General features: G+C 45.3%; 2 protein-coding genes and 1 non-coding gene across 6 annotated transcripts; 1 reads left to right on the top strand and 2 right to left on the bottom strand.

Annotated features, from left to right (window-relative positions):
* Positions 1-2631: 2631 nt before the first annotated feature.
* Positions 2632-8823, top strand: LOC109872785 (cell division cycle protein 23 homolog). The gene is made up of 16 exons (XM_020464114.2): positions 2632-2775; positions 3594-3666; positions 3816-3953; positions 4115-4157; positions 4263-4368; positions 4477-4609; positions 4756-4933; positions 5062-5159; positions 5250-5331; positions 5526-5679; positions 6012-6131; positions 6261-6336; positions 6451-6512; positions 6619-6697; positions 8162-8281; positions 8429-8823. The coding sequence occupies exons 1-16, from the start codon at positions 2669-2671 to the stop codon at positions 8579-8581; spliced, it is 1722 nt and encodes a 573-aa protein (XP_020319703.1). The 5' UTR covers positions 2632-2668; the 3' UTR covers positions 8582-8823.
* Positions 8824-8921: 98 nt separating this feature from the next.
* Positions 8922-18565, bottom strand: LOC109872783 (kinesin-like protein KIF20A). 4 transcript variants are annotated; one of them, XM_020464113.2, is made up of 17 exons: positions 18398-18565; positions 17505-17689; positions 16747-16872; positions 16542-16661; positions 16314-16452; positions 16004-16179; positions 15774-15873; positions 15345-15557; positions 15044-15230; positions 14807-14950; positions 12136-12304; positions 11284-11433; positions 10935-11177; positions 10587-10815; positions 10381-10472; positions 10128-10265; positions 8922-9843 (listed from the first exon to the last, which is right to left on the bottom strand). In XM_020464113.2, the coding sequence occupies exons 2-17, from the start codon at positions 17670-17672 to the stop codon at positions 9838-9840; spliced, it is 2400 nt and encodes a 799-aa protein (XP_020319702.1). In that variant the 5' UTR covers positions 17673-17689; positions 18398-18565; the 3' UTR covers positions 8922-9837. The 4 variants fall into 4 exon arrangements, with proteins under 4 accessions (XP_020319702.1, XP_020319700.1, XP_020319701.1 ...); XM_020464111.2 differs by having other exon boundaries at positions 8922-9723; XM_020464112.2 differs by having other exon boundaries at positions 8922-9723; positions 17505-17678; positions 18398-18564.
* A 679-nt stretch (positions 18566-19244) lies between these two features.
* Positions 19245-19317, bottom strand: trnaa-agc (transfer RNA alanine (anticodon AGC)). Its single transcript has one exon. It is a non-coding gene; the product is annotated as a tRNA-Ala (tRNA).
* Between the last annotated feature and the right edge of the window lie 33 nt (positions 19318-19350).

Raw genomic sequence — 19350 nt, 5'->3', positions numbered from 1 at the left:
GCCCACACACATAACCAGAAGAGAAGAAGGGGTGAGGATACAGAGCTGCATGAGATGAAGACAAATTTGATCTGACGCGAAAGAGAATAGGGATGTGTCATGAAAGAGAGTGTGACTGAGAGAGGTGGAGGTGGCAGGGGAGGCTATCTCTGTGTACACGGCTTTGGGTCCCATGGTGTAGTGCTCTGTGGAGCACAGAAATAGAGCCAGGCACACCAGTGGGATATTGTCCCTTTTAATTACACAACATTCTTAAAAGTCTCCGAGCAACTTCCTCACGCAGTTCACTGCTCTACCTGCAGGGCAGGTGCGTGCGTGTGTGTGTGTGTGTGTGTGTGTGTGTGTGTGTGTGTGTGTGTGTGTGTGTGTGTGTGTGTGTGTGTGTGTGTGTGTGTGTGTGTGTGTGTGTGTGTGTGTGTGTGTGTGTGTGTGTGTGTGTGTGTGTGTGTGTGTGAGATAGAAGCAGAGATAGAGATAGAGATAGAGAAAGAAAGAGAGAGGAGGAGGAGAATGGGGAGCGGGTGTATAACCTGTCTTATTGTGAATCTTTCAACCTGCTCAGTGAGCCATGTGGTTGCACTTGTAAACTCTCTGACAATACTTTATTACCTTGTCAGTCTATTAAAGCGGCTTCTACACAAAAGGAGATATAGGGAAATGGAGAGAGAGAGAGAGAGAGAGAGAGAGAGAGAGAGAGAGAGGAGATATAGGGAAATGGAGAGAGAGAGAGAGAGAGAGCGAAAGAGAGAGAGAGAGAGGGAGAGAGAGAGGAGCAACTGAGGGGAGGTGGACTTAGGGGAGGCAGGGAAAATAAATTGCCCACGCTGAAGGTCTATATCGGTCCGCTAATACAGGACTAGTAAAGGCCCAGTGCACTACTTTTGTGAAAAATATGAAACTAAATGTATTTGTAAATTGAGTCTGATAATTATCTGTACAAAACAGTTAATCTGATAATACTTGTGGAATATAAAAATGCTTGATGCGTTTTCCAGTTTCTTGAAATGCAACGTATCTCTATGTGAAAACTGAAATGGTCTATTCAGTCCTTTTTAGTAGACACTTTTATCCAGAGGAACTTAGTGAGTGAGTGCACACATTTTCATACTGGTCCCCAGTGGGAATCAATCCCCCAACCCTAGCATTGCAAGCTCCATGCTCTACCAACTGAGCCACATCATCACATCACATCATCACAAACCACTTGATGTCTCAATGTACTCAGTTACTGTATTGGTCGTTGTTTTTCTTCATGGTGATAGAAAGTCTGCAGGTACAAACATGTCATGTACATTTACAAATACAGTCATGTACATTTACATTAAGTGGTTTGTAAGGATGGTAAATTAAAACTGCACAACAAAATGTGGTTGTTTTCCATGTCATTTGATCAAGAAAAATATTTAATTTGATGTGGATGTTTTGTGTCTTTGCCCATAACGTTGCATAACGTTGCACCTTTTGAGGACAGGATTTAGTTATTTCTGGATTCCATTCTAATGACAAGAAAGGGACAGGGCAACAACTCTTACAATTCCAACTATTGAATCCTGCAAGATACTGTTCTTAATTATACAACTACCTTTATTTGCCAAAGCGGAGACACTGACTTTTTTTTTGTTGCCTGTGCTACAGGGGTCTATATTGGTCAGCTAATACTAGTAAAGGCCCAGTGCACTACTTTTGTCAAAACATACATTTTTCTATATTTTTTTTCTTATTATTTTCAGCGTCCCTACTTCCCTCGGCTATGGTTGCAGATATAAATATTACAAATAGAGCTTACATTCCTTATTCTACATGTCAGAGATGCATGTTTGTTCTACCTAGCATATTTATGTCTGAATGTTCCAAAACCATGCGTCCTGCTAAAAGCGCTTAAGGTCTTCCAGCGGAGGCTTCTAGGGAGAACCATGCCGCTGTAGCATTCCACAAACCCAAGACTGTGCTCCACATAGCAAACTACAGATTAGCAGCATCAAACACAGTGTTATCAAAGCAACATTCTGTTCAGAAAGCAACAACGGCAAAGAGGCTTTGCGTCGTGTTTAAACAAGAAATGCATTATGATCTTGCTTTCAACCTGTCAGCCATGTTTGTGAAGGGCCAATTCACATGTAAAGTTCAGAGGGCACAGCATGAGCAGACACAACAGGGGTGCATTCAGTAAGACAAAACTGTGTGTTCAACATTTAATTAAACGGAAACGGTACTGTACTGAACGACCAGTTGATGAATGTTGTGATTATGGTGGCCCAGAGGGACTCGTGTGCTGCACGAGTTTTGAATCGAGTACAGTAAGTATTTAGAGGGGGAATTGGGATTTTGTGATTGCTTGCTTTCTCTCATTTTATCACAAGGGTACACAGTCTAGCTGTCTTTCAAAGCAGCATTCTGTAAACGTTAACTGTGTTCTGTGGTATATGCTGCCACCCCCTGAATAAATTCTGAACTGCATTGTAGTTGATTTCCATCTTATTATTTAGGTAGCCTACTCTTAAAATACTTCCAACAAATGTCTAAAACTGTTTTACATTGTTAAAAATAAAAACGATGTAAAGAATCCCTTCAGATAAAATGCAGAAAAGCTAGAGCTAAAATGTGATTGGTCAAAACGCTGTCCAATCACAACTTGTGTTTTCATGACGTACCAAGCATGGTATGAAAAATGGCGGCCTTGTGTAGTGAGTTTGGTGATTTAGTTCAAATAAAAAAACAACTGATATCTGTAATATCGCTTTGTAAAGAAAGAGGACTTGTACATAGCGTGAAATGGTAAGTAGCGCTCTTCGTTACGTTATTATGATCACTGTTCCTTTCAGTATACAATAGCTAGATTTGGTGATCTCACAGTTGTTAGCCAGCTAGCCAAAAATATTCAACATTCTCGTTAATGTTATCACTTGTCTTGTCTTAATTCATCGGAACGGTGCTGTCTGAATGTGGACAGCCAGAGCTGTAAATTATATGGCTGTGAAAACGTACCTCAATCCAGGGAAGGAATGTGTTTTTCTTCTCCTAATCATCTTGAAATGATGAAAGGTGAATCGAGAATATTAAAATACTGCTAGTTTTTAATTAAACTGCCGTTTTCGTAAGCATACTAGGCTAGTTAATGCTAAGCAACCCAGTGGATTTAACAACACTTCTGGAACCTAGTCACTCCGACACTACGCGTCACATTCTCATTGAATCCAATGGGCTGTTCTAGCATTAGCTACCCTAGCATTCTGTTGAAAACGGCAGTTTAATTCAAAACTAACCGTATTTGTCTTCTCAATGAACTTTTAATCATTTAGGGATGATTATGATGAGTATAACGACATTCCATCCCTGGATTGAGTTGCGTTTTTCCCCCAGCCATATACCACTCCGGGCTCTGACTGTCCACATTCCGGTATAGCACCATTCCGACCAAAAAAAAGAGAAGGGGAAATAGTCTGATCCTTTTTTCATGATAGCTTGCAAGTTTAGTCAAATCTGTTTTTTTTCAGAGTCAAACATGAAGCCTTTATATTTTCTGAATACAGTAGGTAACACACAGAATGAACCACGTCAGTGACACCACCGATGTTTGTGTGACAATATTTCAGGGCATCAGAGTTGGCATTTTCCCTGGACCCCCTGCCCAAGAATGAACTACCCCCACCCACATTTTTTACTGAGGTTTGTGTCCAGTAATGGCTAGTTCACGATAATATTGTCCTCACAAATGCATGAACAAGCTGCTGATCTTTTTTAATTGATCGCCTTTGAATTGAAGGTCATTTGAATGTTTGTTACTGTCTCTACTCTGTCTGACCTCCTGGTTGTAGGAGGATGCTCAGGACCTGGATGCTCTCGGCCTGGCCAAGTCCTACTTTGACCTGAAAGAGTATGACCGAGCTGCGTACTTCCTTCGGGGCTGCTGCAGTCAGAAAGCATACTTCCTGTACATGTACTCCCGCTATCTGGTGAGATGAGGTTTCAGCATTCACAGTAACATTGTCTCTGGAAATCTACTTTTAAAAAATTAGAATAGAGATTTTTGCCTGAATCCTTGCAACTCCTCCATGATCATCCTGTGTGTAGCCTGTCAATTCTGACAGGCTCTTATTTTTCCTTTGTTTTCCAGTCTGGGGAAAAGAAAAAAGACGATGAGACAGTGGACAGCCTGGGTGAGGAGCTAAGCTTTCTCTGCCGCCTCAATCAAAGCTTTGTCTCTAGACAGAGTTCAATGTCTTGATTGGTTCTATTTGTTTTGGTCTGTGATTTCCTTGCAGGGCCTCTGGAAAAAGGTCAGGTGCGGAACGAGGCTCTGCGGGAGCTGAGGGTGGAGCTGAGTAAGAAACACAGTGCTGGAGAGCTGGATGGATTCGCTCTGTACCTGTAAGCCCCTCTCACAATATCACACGCGCCCACTCAGTGGACTTGGACATGCCTAGTGACTCTTTAACCTCTTAAAACTGTAATGTCTTTGCGCGTGTGTGTTTACAGGTATGGGGTGGTGCTGCGGAAGCTGGATCTGCTGAAGGAGGCGGTGGATGTGTTTGTGGAGGCGACCCATGCCTTACCTCTACACTGGGGAGCGTGGTTGGAGCTCTGTAACCTCGTCACCAACATTGAAATGGTAACGCACATGTACTCACAACTTGAACAGATTCTCTTTTGTACCCAACTACAGTAGTTCCCAGATCTACTAGACTACAAAACATGTCCATGGGCTTCTATGGAATATTCCACTGATATACTTGTGCCTCCTCTCCATTTCATCAGCTGAAGTCCCTGTCTCTGCCAGACTGTTGGATCAGAGACTTCTTCATGGCCCACATGTACACAGAGCTGCAGATGATCAAAGAGGCGCTGCAGAAATACCAGAGCCTGATAGAGGCAGGTTTCTCCAAGAGCACGTATATCATGTCACAGATCGCTGTGGCCTACCACAACATCCGCGGTGGGTTTATTTCACGCTTTGCTTTATCAATTTAAATGAGCACTATGAACAAATGTATTATTAACCTTCTCAAGCAGTTCCCGACGCATTTGATCCATCTTCGAGTCTGCTTTTCTTTTGTCATTTAGATATTGACCAGGCTCTGGCTCTGTTCAATGAGTTGCGGGAGCAGGATCCCTTTCGCGTTGAGAACATGGACACATTCTCCAACCTGCTCTATGTCAGGGTGAGACCCCACTGCTGCACCACAGTAATGCCTGTCTCCATCTGGAAGTCTCTCTGTCTTTTTATTAGCCTGTGTCTGTTGTTTCCACAGAGCATGAAGCCAGAGCTCAGCTACCTGGCCCACAACCTGGTGGAGATAGACAAGTACAGGGTAGAGACCTGCTGTGTCATCGGTAAGGGTCCCGTCACCACACAGCGGACCGAAAGCCACACCTCAACTCCAGACATGAACCCATATCAAAACTCTTACTACGTTCAGTGCAAGACCCAGACCAAACAACGAGACTGAAACTAGACCTTTCAACAGTCTTAAGAGTGCAAGTGTTGTCTCTAACCAGCGCTCAAGTGTTGTCTGTCCTGTGTGTAGGGAACTACTACAGCCTGCGGTCGCAGCACGAAAAGGCAGCCTTGTACTTCCAGAGGGCTCTGAAGCTGAACCCTCGCTGCCTGGGGGCCTGGACTCTGATGGGCCACGAGTACATGGAGATGAAGAACACCTCCGCTGCCATCCAGGCCTACAGGTCAGACTGACACTCTACTATGGCCCGCTGCCACCCAGGCCTACAGGTCAGACTGACACGCCACTATGGCCCGCTGCCACCCAGGCCTACAGGTCAGACTGACATGCCACTATGGCCCGCTGCCACCCAGGCCTACAGGTCAGACTGACACTCCACTATGGCCCGCTGCCACCCAGGCCTACAGGTCAGACTGACATGCCACTATGGCCCGCTGCCACCCAGGCTAACAGGTCAGACTGACAGTCCACTATGGCATGGCTCATCCTATGGGTCCCGGGGGAGTTGATCCCCATGGGGTTTTTAATAGTTCTGTGTATGTTTTCTTTGTTCAGGCACGCTATAGAAGTGAACAAGCGAGACTACCGTGCCTGGTATGGCCTGGGACAGACTTATGAGATCCTCAAGATGCCCTTCTACTGCCTGTACTACTATCGAAAGGCCCACCAGCTCAGGTGTGAATTTGTGTAAAAAAAAAAACAAGGGAGAGGGTTTTTCTTGTTGGTGCTTTTTATCGTGTAGTTAAGTGTATTGCCAAATGGTCACATACTGTAGTGTGAATGACGTGTCACTGTGGCCCTCAGGCCCAATGACTCTCGTATGCTGGTTGCTCTGGGAGAGAGCTACGAGAAACTCTCACAGCACGTCGAGGCCAAGAAGGTTAGCAACAGCACCATCTCCGTCACTAGTTTTCCTTTTCCTGTATATTTCAATGTTATATTTTTGTCATTCCTGTAAGTTGTCATTTAAGTTCTATTCTTCCTTTTTGGCCAGTGTTACTGGAGGGCGTACTCTGTGGGGGACGTGGAGAGGATGGCCCTACTGAAGCTGGCAAAGTAAGGAGATCTTAGCGTGTACTTGTGTGTACCTGCTTAATGATGTGTTTTTGAGACTTGGTGCCTGGATTCAATCCAGTTGTGCTTGTTTTTTTTTTGTTGACAGACTTCACGAGCAGCTTAACGAATCTGACGACGCGGCCCAGTGTTATATCATATACATCCAAGACATCTTCTCCTGTGGGGTGAGCAACCGAACTGTCTTCTGTGTGTGCATGTACAGTCAGGTCCATAATTGCTGACACCCTTGATAAAGGTGAGGGGAAAAAAGACTGTATAAATGCCTAATTTTATGCATGTTTTTTCCCTGAAATTATATCATTTTATAGTAATACAAATGCTCAGAGAAAGAGGCTTATAAAACAAAATAATTTTATTTTTTTGGGATTCGAGGGCTCTAAGGCCACAAGTTTACCATCCCTGCTATAGCAGACTCTCCTTGCGAGGATAACGACACTGCGCCTTTTTCTAAAAATGGAAAGAAGGTATACCCAAATGCGCTTCAGCCCAGCTTAAACGAAAAGATTGGCTGTTGTAGTACAATAGATGCTCAAATGCCCATGTGGGCTTGTTTACATTGGTCAGCCGAAATGGCGCACAAATGAGCAATAGCTGAAGACAACCTTTATCCGCACCAAAATATGGACCACGTCATTGCGTGGCATTACGCTAATTAATGCTAATCATGCCTCAACTTTGAAATTCTGGTGAATTGAGGAAGTTGTTTCAGAGACACTTTGGATCGACTGCTTAGATTGTGTCGAGCCAAAGTATCTGAATGAACAGCTCTCTTTCGCATCTTTTTTTTGGTAATGACTTTATTTATTTCTGTATTTCTTTTTGCTATTCAAATGGAATGGATGTGTAGGAATCTTGAATGATGGTCATTACTCTTGCTTGAATAACCTGTGTAGTTGCTACTAGCGACTGTGTTGACATGAGTGGGACAGCCCCCTGCGAGGGTATGTACTGTAGGTGCTTCCTTTTTTCCGCTACTTAAAGGTCTGATGAAGGCGATTCATGCCGAAACGTAAGACGACTTTTGTTTACGTGTCCCGTCAATAAATCTGTCAAATTTACACAGCATTTGAGCGCAATTTTTTTTCTTCTTCTTTGTTCTCCTGGATGGTCACCAAGGTTAAATGTCCTTGGGTAAGGAATATATTTTGGGATTTCCTTTTTCTAAAATGTTATGAGATTGGAGAACACTTTGGGAGGGATTTTAGACCATTCCTCCATACAGAATCTTTCCAGATCCTTGATATCCTTTGTCTGTTTTATGGACTGCTCTCTTTGATTCAAACCACAGGTTTTCAATGGCCATTGCAAAATGTCGATTTTTCAGTAGTGCTTGGGGTTGTCTTGCTGGAAGATCCACTTGAGTTTTTGTCTAAAATGTCCTGATACTTGGTAGAGTTCATGTTGACCTTAACAATGCCACCTTTTTAGAGATTACTTGTTTAATAAAATATTCCTCTGAGCAATTGTATTAGTATAAGAGCAAAACATGATTGATTTTATACATCTTTATCAACGGTGCCAATAATTGACCTGACTGTATATAGGTATGTCTTGACCATTGAGTCAGTCTCTATGACAAGGGCACCCCCCCTTGCACAGTTGGTGTGAAAGAGGTTTTGTGCCAACAGGAGCAGCTGGAGCATGCGGAGGTGAGCACGGCCCTGCGTTACCTGGGCCAGTACTACTTCAAAAACAAGCTCTATGACGAGGCGTCACTCTGTGCACAACGCTGCTGTGACTACAACGACGTAAGCGCTCCCTCTACAACCTCACTCTTCAAATTGAACCGGTAGTGTTCGTTACCTGTAACATATTTTATTTTTGATACACGCATACTGCTTGTCCTGTAGAGGTAGTGGCAGTCTTGTCTGAGGTACGGTGTGTTCTTCCACCAGGCTCGTGAGGAAGGCAAGGCTCTGCTCCGACAGATCTCCCAGGTCAGAGACCAGACGGAGTCCTCAACCACAGACCTGTTTGGACCGCTCTCCTCCAACAACACTCCCATCAGGAGGGTGTCCCCCCTCGACTTGTCCTCCTTCACCCCCTGAGACGACACCTTCTCTATCCCACTGGCTAGCAAAAAGCCCCGCTTCACTTACTCAATGGGGACAACCTAATCTCTGCATTGTCATTGAAGAGATTGTAAATGACTACCCCTTTTATCTCTCAATAAATGTACATATTATCTGTGTAAGTTTACGTAGTGAAGTGCAGGAGTTGCCACTTTACTTTTGAATATGAAAATGTGATGTGGAAACGGCATGGAGAATAAATTCATTTCTTTCCAAGATTGGTGCAGTAGTAACTAGATTATATCCCCAACAAAATAATTTGTTGACTGAGGAACAAAGACATTTTTAAAAATGGACAAAATGAGGAAGCAAGACATTGACAAGCGAGAATGTGATTTAAAATTGATTGTAACATGCAATTGAGTAGGAACTAATGTGCAAAAAGACCAGTTGTATGCAATCAGTCATACAACTAGAAGCTCCAATATTATCCTGCATTGACAAACATCACTCATTTTATTCAGACCGTAGATGTGTTTACTCAAACAAGATATTTGAAGTCCTCTACAACCTCTCTTCGGGGAGCCCCAGCTGTTCCATGTATATGTCTAGTCCAGAGTTAACACACCCGATTCCACTCGTAGCAGGTGTGCTAGTTCAGGATTGAACTGTCTAGGGGTCCACGAGGAGAGTTGAAGCTCTAGGAAGACACCTTTGTGTGTATATACAGTAACATTTGGAATAAAGTGACATTTGAAACGTGCCATTACAAGTAAACAAAACAATACACATTTAAAATTTGGTTTGCATAATGGTATAAGAATATAAATACAGACTCCTGATTTTCAGCTCTCAAGTTAGCACTTTGTGACCCTGTACCTGCTAGAGGGAGGAGTCAGGTGGGAGCGCAGAACCCGTGAGTAGCGTGTGGTTTGATCCTCACGGTGTCCCTGTTTGTTTCGTGACGGGGTGCATTGTGGGAAAAGGGAGAGGAAGAAGGGTCTTTTCTCTGGGGGCTGGTTCTCTGCGTTGCCTGCTGCTGCCCCTGCCCCACAGCCCCTCTTCTTACAGGAGCCGGGCGTAGCAGAGGGGGGCATCTGGGCCAGGCACTCTGCCTTTCTCCTCAGGTCAGCCTTGACCAGCAGCAGGCCGTTCTGCAGCTCCACCAAGGTCTGGTCCTGAGGGGAGGGACAGGAGGGGATGGACAGGAGTGGACAGGGTTAGAGAGGATGGCGGGATGGGTGAGTGGAAGGAGAAACGCCACCTGGTGCAGTTGTGTTAAGTCTTTAGTGTTAAACCTGACAGTGGGTTGAGTAACAGGTAGTAAGAGGAAAGAAGAAGAGGGGGAGAAACAATGAAAAGGTATTGGTCTAGGGAAGTGTCCACAGATTGAAACATCTCTTCACACTGTGGGAAATCATAGAAATGGTAGGGGATACTAATAAACAAGATATTTTTCAGAGTAACAGAAACGTCCGATACAAACTAGCAGCAGCCCCGCCCAACCTTAGTTCCCTACCTCAATGCCGAGCAACAAAGTCCAACCCTGGCTCCAGGGAGAATTCTATGCTTTGACGTGTACCTGTTTGGCCAGTGTGCCGTCTGCAGCTGCGAGCGCATGGCGCAGCCTCTCCCCGTCTGTGTTGCGGCAGCATGCCCTCTCTCCAGACTGCAGGTTCAAACACAGCTTCTGCAGGTCCAGACGCAACCGACGCAGGTTCTGCAGGAGAAGCACAAACATGTTCCAACCCCAGTAACCGGTTATAGTGTTTCGTGCAGAATGTCAGATGGGGAACGTGTGAGAGAAGACCAGGACTCTGGGCTGGAGTGCTGACCTTTTGGCCCTCGACCAGCTTGCGGTTGGCAGTGTTGGTCAGGGCGTCTGAGGGCTCTGGTGGTGTGCACTGCCCCTGGATACGCCTCAGCTCTGGGAGACAAAAAGAGAATACTAGTTAGAAAGATCCAACTCTAATCAACACGTCAACGGTTTAGACTTCCCTCTTGTTCCCACTCCTTATCCTGTCCCTCCCTTTCTTCGAACCTTGTTTTTTCTCCAACAGCTCGGCGTGACACTGGTCCAGCTCAGCCCTCACTCTGCTCAACTCTCCTGTGGTTGTGGAGGCCAGGCGCTGGGAGCGACGGGGGGCGGGTCCCTCCGAGACTCCTCCCAGGGCCATGGGTGGGAAGAGGGGAAGGGGGGCTGGCTCTGCTAGGGCTACCCCTCCCTTCGCCAAGGCAGCAGTCAGAGCCACTATCTGTTCATCACGCTCCTGGGATGGGTGGGAATGTGGAAAAGAATCAACCTTCCGTAGCATGAGAACGCCACCATTTTAAAACCAACTGAAATAGCTGATAACGCATCACCGAAAGACGGTCCTATCCCGCTCACCTCGATTTCCTGGTTGTAGTATCTCCGGAGGCTTTTCTGCAGGTTGTTGATCTTGTCCTCAAACCTCTCCTCCAACAGAGCCCTCTCTGTCTCCAGGGTCTGGCTGAAGTCCTTCTCCATACCACAGATCACCTCCATCATCTCAGAGAACATCTGCTCCCTGATGGTGGCCTCCAGCACCTCCTTCTCCTCCCGCTGCCGCTGCACCTCCCTCTTCAGCACCTCGATGGCCCGCAGCAGAGCCTGAACACAGCAGACGTGACTCAGTCATGCACACTGGTTGAGCTACAGGTCTTCACATGCCTACCAGTTGACCCTTTCTTCACAAGAGGGGGAAGAGAGGACATACATCTGAATCGAACATGGTGATGTCCCCCTCTTCACCATCACTGTCCTCGTCTTCCTCCATCAGAGTGCTGTCATTGGAGTGAGGCTGGGGCTCCCGCAGCAGGGACAGGATGTAGGCCACCCGGGTCTTAGTGGACGGCCCATGGACCAGCTGAGAGAGGAGACAGACCACACCGACGTAGATCAAAACAATCTGCGTTTTATATTGAAAGTGGTTTTTTTCCTCGAGATGAGGGGTGTGCGTGCACCTATAGTTTTTCCTTCACACAAAATATATTAGTGCAACACATTCGGCAGGAAATCATTTTCATCAGTTGAAAGAAGAGCAACGCTATTTGACTAGCAGCCACACAAGTAAATTAGATTACAATGCATGGCCATTATTTCTAATGCTTATCACAGTAAGAATGTAGCCAGCTACATTTCCACATTTTTGATTGAAGTTAATCTTGCATTTTAACTTGCTACTGTAGAAAAACTACACTGGAGGAAGGTGTCGGAGAAATGTAGCCTACACATCAGTCAGAGCCCTATCTGGTGATCCAATGACAAGAACAAAGCTATTTTATCCAAGAGGAGAGATGCAACTGAAGCACAAAAATCTGTCCTTTTCCATTCATGATTTGGAGCAACCAGATTGAAGCCGAGCAGAATTTACAATAAGAGGCATTGTAGATCTGCGTTTACAAAACGCAGCAAGATATTTTTTCTGCTTGTTACCTTTCCTGTGTGAAAAATGCAAAATTCTGCATTAACGACCCCTGCAAACGTCACAACTACACCCACTGACCGGCTCTCTCTGATGCCAGGGCTGTGTAACTGCAAAGTAAGGCATGGTGAGATGGATTTGTACCTGTGTGGCGATGGCAGAGAACTTGAGGGCCTGGAGCGTCTCGTCGTAGGTCGAAGCACAGGGGTTGATGTTGACCACCATACTGGACGGCCCGCGGCCGCAGAAGAAGCCCTGAAGCACTCGGGTCAGTTTACAGTCTCTGAACGGCACCACCTGAGGGGCTCGTAGCCTGTAGGGACAGGAGAATGGGTTCAACGGGAGACCACCTGGACAGCACATTTTATACTAGGCCGATTTCAAGTTATAACATTCGGAAATCTGTATTTTTGGATGCCGATTTGGCAGTTTTTTTTACATCTTTATTTTACTAGGCAAGTCAGTTAAGAACACGTCCTTATTTACAATGACGGCCTAGGAACAGTGGGTTAACTGCCTTGTTCAGGGGCAGAACGACAGATTTTTACCTTGTCAGCTCGGGATTCAACCTTGCAACCTTACAGTTAACTAGTCCAACGCTCTAACCACCTGATTACATTGCACTCCACGAGGAGACTGCCTGTTACGCGAAGGCAGTAAGAAGCCAAGGTAAGTTGCTAGCTAGCATTAAACTTATCTTATAAAAAACAATCAATCATAATCACTAGTGAACTACACATGGTAGATGATATTACTAGTTTATCTAGCGAGTCCTGCTTTGCATATAATCGATGTGGTGCGTATTCGCAAAAAAGGTCTTGCTCCAACGTGTACCTAACCATAAACACCAATGCTTTTCTTAAAATCAATACACAGAAGTATACATTTTTAAACCTGCATATTTTGCTAAAAGAAATCCAGGTTAGCAGGCAATATTAACCAGGTGAAATTGTGTCACTTCTCTTGCGTTCATTGCACGCAGAGTCAGGGTATATGAAACGGTTTGAGCTGCCTAATTTTACAGAATTTACATAATTATGACAGAACATTGACGGTTGTGCAATGTAACAGAAATATTTAGACTTATGGATGCCACCCGTTAGATAAAATACAGAACGGTTCCGTATTTCACTGAAAGAATAAACGTCTTGTATTCGATATGATAGTTTCCGGATTCCATATTAATGGCCTACGGCTTGTATTTCTGGGTGTTATGATGTTATAATTCATTCTATGATTTGATACAGAAGTCTGACTGAGCGATGGTAGGCAGCAGCAGGCTCGTAAGCAAATCATTCAAACAGCACTTTCATACATTTGACAGCAGCTCTTCGCAATGCTTCAAGCATTGAGCTGTTTATGACTTCAAGCCTATCAACTCCCGAGATTAGGCTGGTGTAACCGATGTGAAATGGCTAGCTAGTTAGCGGGGTGCGCGCTAATAGCGTTTCAAACATTACTCGCTCTGAGACTTGGAGTGGTTGTTCCCCTTGCTCTGTATGGGTAACGCTGCTTCGAGGGTGGCTGTTGTCGACGTGTTCCTGGTTCGAGCCCAGGTAGGGGCGAGGAGAGGGACGGAAGCTATACTGTTACACTGGCAATACTAAAGTGCCTATAAGAACATCCAACAGTCAACGGTTAATGAAATACAAATGGTATAGAGAGAAATAGTCCTATAATAACTACAACCTAAAACTTCTTAACTGGAATATTGAAGACTCGTGTTAAAAGGAACCACCAGCTTTCATATGTTCTGAGCAAGGAACTTAAACATAAGCTTTCTTACATGGCACATATTGCACTTTTACTTTCTCCAACACTTTGTTTTTGCATTATTTAAACAAAATTGAACAGGTTTCATTATTTATTTGAGGCTAAATTGATTTTATTGATGTATTATATGAAGTTAAAATAAGGGTTAATTCAGTATTGTTGTAATTGTCATTATTACATATATATAGATATAATTTATTTTATTTATTTCGGCATCGGCTTTTTTTGGTCCTCCAATTTAAACAAAAAAATCTATTGGTCGACCTCTATTTTATACCCCCCTCCGTCTCAGCCTCCAGTATATATGAAACAGTCGATGTGCCGGGGGCTAGGGTCAGTCTTATATCTGGTGTAATTCTCCTGTCTTATCCAATGTCCTGTGTGAATGTAAGTATGCTCCCTCTAATTTAATTCTCTCCAGGGGGCTGTCAGGCCCGAGGATCATGCCTCAGGATGACCTGGCCTGATGACTCCTTGCTGTCCCAAGTCAACTTGGTTGTGCTGCTGCTCCAGTTTAAACTGTTCTGCCTGCGGCTATGGAATCCTGACCTGTTCACCAGACGTGCTACCTTGTCCCAGACCTGCCGTTTTCAACTAACTCTACCGCACCTGCTGTTGTTTCAACATCTGAATGCCTTGCTATGAAAAGCCAAGTGACATTTACTCCTGATGTACTGACCCGTTGCAATCTCTGATTATTATTTGACCCTGCTGTTCATCTATGAACATTTTAATATCTTGGAGAACAACCTGGCCTTAATGGACATGTACTGTTATAATCTCCACCCGGCCAGAAGAGCACTGGCCACTCCTCAGAGCCTGGTTCCTCTCTGGATTTCTTCCCAGGTTCCTGCCTTTTTAGGGAGTTTTTCCTAGTCACTGTGCTTCTACATTGGCATTGCTTGCCGTTGGGGGTTTTAGGCTGGGTTTCTGTACAAGCACTTAGTGACATCTGCTGATGTCAAAAGGGCTTTCTAAATGTCATTTGAATGATGCATTTGATGAATTCCTGTTGTTCTGGCATAGAGTGTGTGTAGCCTACTTGTTGTTCTGGTTGTGCCTCAGAGCAGCGATACAGCGGCCCAGGGTGTGGAGGGAGGTGTTGATGTTGTTGGCCTCCTTCATCCGCTCCCCGTTGCGCTGCTCTTTACAACGCTCTGAGCCAGCCAGGTCACAGACAGACAGCCTAGTGGGACAGAATCACTATTACTAATGCCAGGCCATGGACACTCAGGATAAGACAGTGGGCCGGAGAATGAGAAGCCTGGATGGGACGTACTCGCTGACGCGTGTGGCAAGGCCCCGGTCAGAATCTGGGTGGACGTGCAGGATCCGGGTGGAGAAGATGCTGTGGCTGCGGCTGGAGTTGTGGTTGAGGTGAGTGCTGGCAAAGCTCTGGTTCCTCCGGCCAGCTCTGAGCACTCTCCAAGCCTCCTCTGCACTGCGGACCTGTACCCAGGTGAGGTCTGCAAAACGGTCAGTAATGTGAACAAACTACAACGAAAAGCTCTCCAGGATGATCTGCATAATATAAATCCCGATTAGAAACCATTCTCTTTGTGAATATAAGTGTGTGTTACCTTTCACGTAAGGGTTCCCTTGCTTGTCGTCACTCAGCCGCAGAGTGGCCCTCTTCTTGGGCTGCAGGGAGGGCGGAGTCTCCAGCAGGTCGTACAGGAATTCGTTGTAGATCTCGTAGAAGGCCACCCACACAGAGAACTGCACTCCCTCCTCCAGGTCCTCCCCTCCACTGTGGGACAAGCTGTCAGGCTCCAGCAACACACTGTCTGAGTCTGCCGGGAGTGAGAGACAAGGGCATGTTGAGCAGTGGATAGGCAACCACCAGGATTATACAAAAAGGAACACCACATATATTTCTAATGACTATACAATAATAATAATAATAATAATCAGCTTTGTAAAGCTGTGTACATAGGCCTAACTCTAGACTCTGCTTTAGGGCCCACTGGGCGTCAGAGACCCGAGCAATGTGACATCCAGAACATTACCTTCTAGCTGGGTGGCGATGTGGCTGGTTATGGAGAGTCCACCAATGCCGCTGTCCCAGGTACTGGTGCCGTCACGCATCCGAGAAGTCATGCCACCCTCCTGTGATAGACACGGGGGTGGGGGGGGGGGGTAGTGCACGTGTCACAACGTGACTTGCAGCAACCTGGCCGTAAAAGAACCACTCATCTAATGCGCCCACACTTCACTTCCTGACCCGTTCTCCCCTCACCTCTTTGAGCAGAGAGTCTCTGCGGATCTCCTCAGCCCGGACCTCACCGGCATCCAGCTGGCGTACCTCCTGGTAGAGGGCAGGCTTGAGGTCCATGGCCCCGTACAGGCGGCCCTGCAGCTTCCTGAACACAGACACCAGGGCTCTGGGAAGGAGGCCTGCCTCTCGACCCACTCCTACAGGGGGAAAGGTCACGTCAGCGCTCGGTGAGATCTCCACTGTTAATATGGTCATATACTTACCAAACAGATAAACACACTGCAGTAGAAACGCTTGCCTTTCTGTGGTTACATAAACAATCCAATCTCACCCTGAACGGTGTAGGTCTTGCCAGAGTTGGTGACGCCGTATGTGTAGAGGAGACGGCTCTCGCCACGAAGCACATCTCTCACCATCTCCTTCATTGTGCTCTCATAGATGTCCTGTTGTGTGGTCCCCGGGCCAAAGATCTGCAGATGTATATATGAAAAGACGCCAGTGAAGTATTATGTGTAAAGTCTTTCATCTCTCAGGTTGTTTATGAACGGGAATCGGTTACCCGTGAGAAGCTGAATTTGTGCACGCTCTGGGCGACTCCCCTCTCTGCACACTTCATGTTCTGGGAGTCTTTGGGGGCTTTGAGAATCAGGCTCTCTTCGTTGTGCACACACACACAGCCCTGAAATGAGAGGAAGGAAAATGACACGTCTTGACGTGGAGAATGTCATAATGAGCGAGACGCAATGATTAAGTGCAGATCATACCTGTTCCTCTCCTCTTTCCTTCTCTCCCTCAGTCAGAGGGCGGATACGCAGAAACACCCTCACTCTGTCAGTGCTCCCCTCATCACCGTTGCCTTGTCTGGCCACTCCAGGCTTCCCCAACGTTTTCTAAATATCGGACAGATATGTGCGACAGTACTGTACTTCTGCGATGAGCAATGGAGTCGTATGTATCGCTGAACATTTTCATACTATAGGCCTATCACAGATCCCCTTTTGTGTAAATCAGCTACACACTTAGAAAGTATCAATGGAAAGTGGTGTTTGAGGTGCAAAATTTTGAATTAATAAATGACAAGGAGAAGAAAAAAACAACAGACAGGATTGATAGGTCAGACAGACGGTCAGAATGGCTCTGAGCATTTCTGAGAAAATGGTCACTAAGCAAATGGTTTGTAACTTTTGACCAGAGGATAAAGGATTATAGTGTTTGTGTTATAAAGTTCTTATTGTGAAAAGATGGCCTCTCTCGTTGCTGTGTGACAAGTTGTTGGAGGGCATCACGCCCAATAAATAACTGTCCTAAAGCCTTTTGCAAAGAAAAAAAGGGACACAGTCTGGGAAAACTCAAACACTCACAAATAGTCTCCAACTTATAAAACAGCTGTATCAGAAGAGTCAGTGACAGGCAGTCATCACAATGCTGTGTTACTTTCGCTGATGTACCGGTAAGGCCTGTAATAAAGGAACCTTTGGTATCTTTTGAGCACAGTGTTATTACTTCAGTTAAGGCCTCCCACCTCTCTGATGGATGGCCGATGTTCTAGCCCCGGGGAGATGATGGAGAGCTCAGGCAGAGTGAACCCGTTCAGTCGGCCTCCGATGTCAGCTGCCGTGGACTCAAACACAGCCATGCCATCTTCCTCGTTAGACAGGACTCCACACGGAGACGCCAGAGATAATGCCATAATAACCTGTTGGGTGACTGAATTAAGATTCTGGGATCACAGAGCTGTCACGGGTAAGTGAAATCTACATCAACAGGTTTATCAGGTTTACTTAGTCAGTTGGTGCAAAGGGTCCACTTTCATATATACACACACAAGGCAATCTGTTAGAAGGGGACCTTACATAAATTGAGGGCCAAAAGCAAAAAGTTGGCAGGTCTGGAAAATACAAGACCTGTGTTTTATTCTAGAGGTTTGTTATCCCAGTTTGTTTTCCGAGCTCAAAAGTGGTTTAAATATCCAACCTCATCTGTTGCGTAGAGCCAGTTAACGTTATGCCTCAATCCGAAATGGAATGACGGCATTGTTACTTTTAGACATAAAAGTATCTACAGGACTGTTGCTGCAGCGCTGAAAACGCAGCCAAGATTTTTGAACCCACATAAAAGCAATCCATTGGCTGTCTGTTATTGGCAGGTACACGCAAGCAGACGCGCTGGCTTGTTGAGCTAGCTAATATTAAATAGTTACCGTCAGGTAGTTCATCGTTTCTTAATAATAATTAAACTACTTAGCTATGTGTTGAGGCTTCTTTTTTTCCATTCATCATTTGTCTAGCTGGCGGATTAGCAAAAAACAAGCTATCCTCGTAGTTGCTACCGTAGACAGTTACTGTTAACGTTAGTTAGCAAAGCCAAGGTCCTTCGCTTCAGGCTTCTTTATCAAGTCAAAGCTGAATTATTTACCTCGCCAGTCAAGGGGGTGTACCGGTTTGAGTGGCGTCTGTGAGTTCTCCTGGTAATTGCCCCAAAAAATCGAACTTCTGAAACCGAAACAATTTACTCGATCTAGCCATGAAAAGTCCACCTGGCAATGTCCCCTTGTTAAGCCTTCGCGCACAGCCACTTCCCCCAACGCGACTACTGATTCAACCAATTCAAACATCGCGCTTCATGTGCACAACCAATCACAGGAAAAAGGTTACACGGATGCTGACCAATACGAAGTTCGTGGCTACAGACAATAGTGTTCTATTGGTCCACTAAAATGACTAAAGAATGCGAATTTAGAAAGTGTTTATTTTATTACTTGAATGTTTTTGTTATTTGTGGGTTATTTTATATATCCAAATACTGTCTGTTATTTAGGAAAATGCCATTTGCATGGACCCTTGTCCTGTTTTTTATTTTTATTAATCCGGACCGGTTGTAAATCCAAGACTATGACTAGGTTTTGTCTGGTCAGGGTGAAAAACTAGCCCTATCAAATCTAAGGGGAACTGCTGAAAGAGGGAAAGGGTGATTTTGTGGTTAGAGAGCAATAACACTATATGCTGTGAGTACAGGGATGGGATTTCTGTCACCAATGTAGCAATGATGGTTTGAAAAGAAAACTTGAACTAGGCAGCATCGCTGGAGGCAAAGAATAAGCACACAGCCACACACTACCTGTACCAAATGTCCCGAATCCCGACCTCTTCCTTACAGAGAGGAATAGCAATTTTAAAAATTAACTGTACACGGGCCAGGGTAGTTATCTTATTAAGATGCGACATCAATACAAGGTGGGCATTTTTTAATTCACAAAAACATGTGGAGGATGCGGGCATCGATCCCGCTACCTCTCGCATGCTAAGCGAGCGCTCTACCATTTGAGCTAATCCCCCGATGTGTCAGTACGGGACCACATGAGTTTATAA

Source organism: Oncorhynchus kisutch, linkage group LG28, assembly GCF_002021735.2.
Source record: "Oncorhynchus kisutch isolate 150728-3 linkage group LG28, Okis_V2, whole genome shotgun sequence".
NCBI classification, from domain to species: Eukaryota; Metazoa; Chordata; class Actinopteri; order Salmoniformes; family Salmonidae; genus Oncorhynchus; species Oncorhynchus kisutch.
The sequence above is the reverse complement of the archived record's forward strand: the minus strand, read 5'-3'. Positions and strand labels throughout refer to the sequence as shown.

Bases quoted from the DNA above. Each gene is read 5' to 3' on its own strand.
- LOC109872783 (XM_020464111.2), bottom strand. From the start codon at position 17,672: ATGGCATTATCTCTGGCGTCTCCGTGTGGAGTCCTGTCTAACGAGGAA. The intron at 16,662-16,746 runs GTATGATCTGCA...CTCTCATTTCAG, and splicing joins AGGAAAGAGGAGAGGAACAG to GGCTGTGTGTGTGTGCACAA. The intron at 11,434-12,135 runs GTACAAATCCAT...CTCCTCTCTCAG, and splicing joins TCTCTGCCATCGCCACACAG to CTGGTCCATGGGCCGTCCAC.
- LOC109872785 (XM_020464114.2), top strand. From the start codon at position 2,669: ATGGCGGCCTTGTGTAGTGAGTTTGGTGATTTAGTTCAAATAAAAAAA. The intron at 5,680-6,011 runs GTCAGACTGACA...TTCTTTGTTCAG, and splicing joins GCTGCCATCCAGGCCTACAG to GCACGCTATAGAAGTGAACA. The intron at 6,698-8,161 runs GTGAGCAACCGA...TTGTGCCAACAG, and splicing joins AAGACATCTTCTCCTGTGGG to GAGCAGCTGGAGCATGCGGA.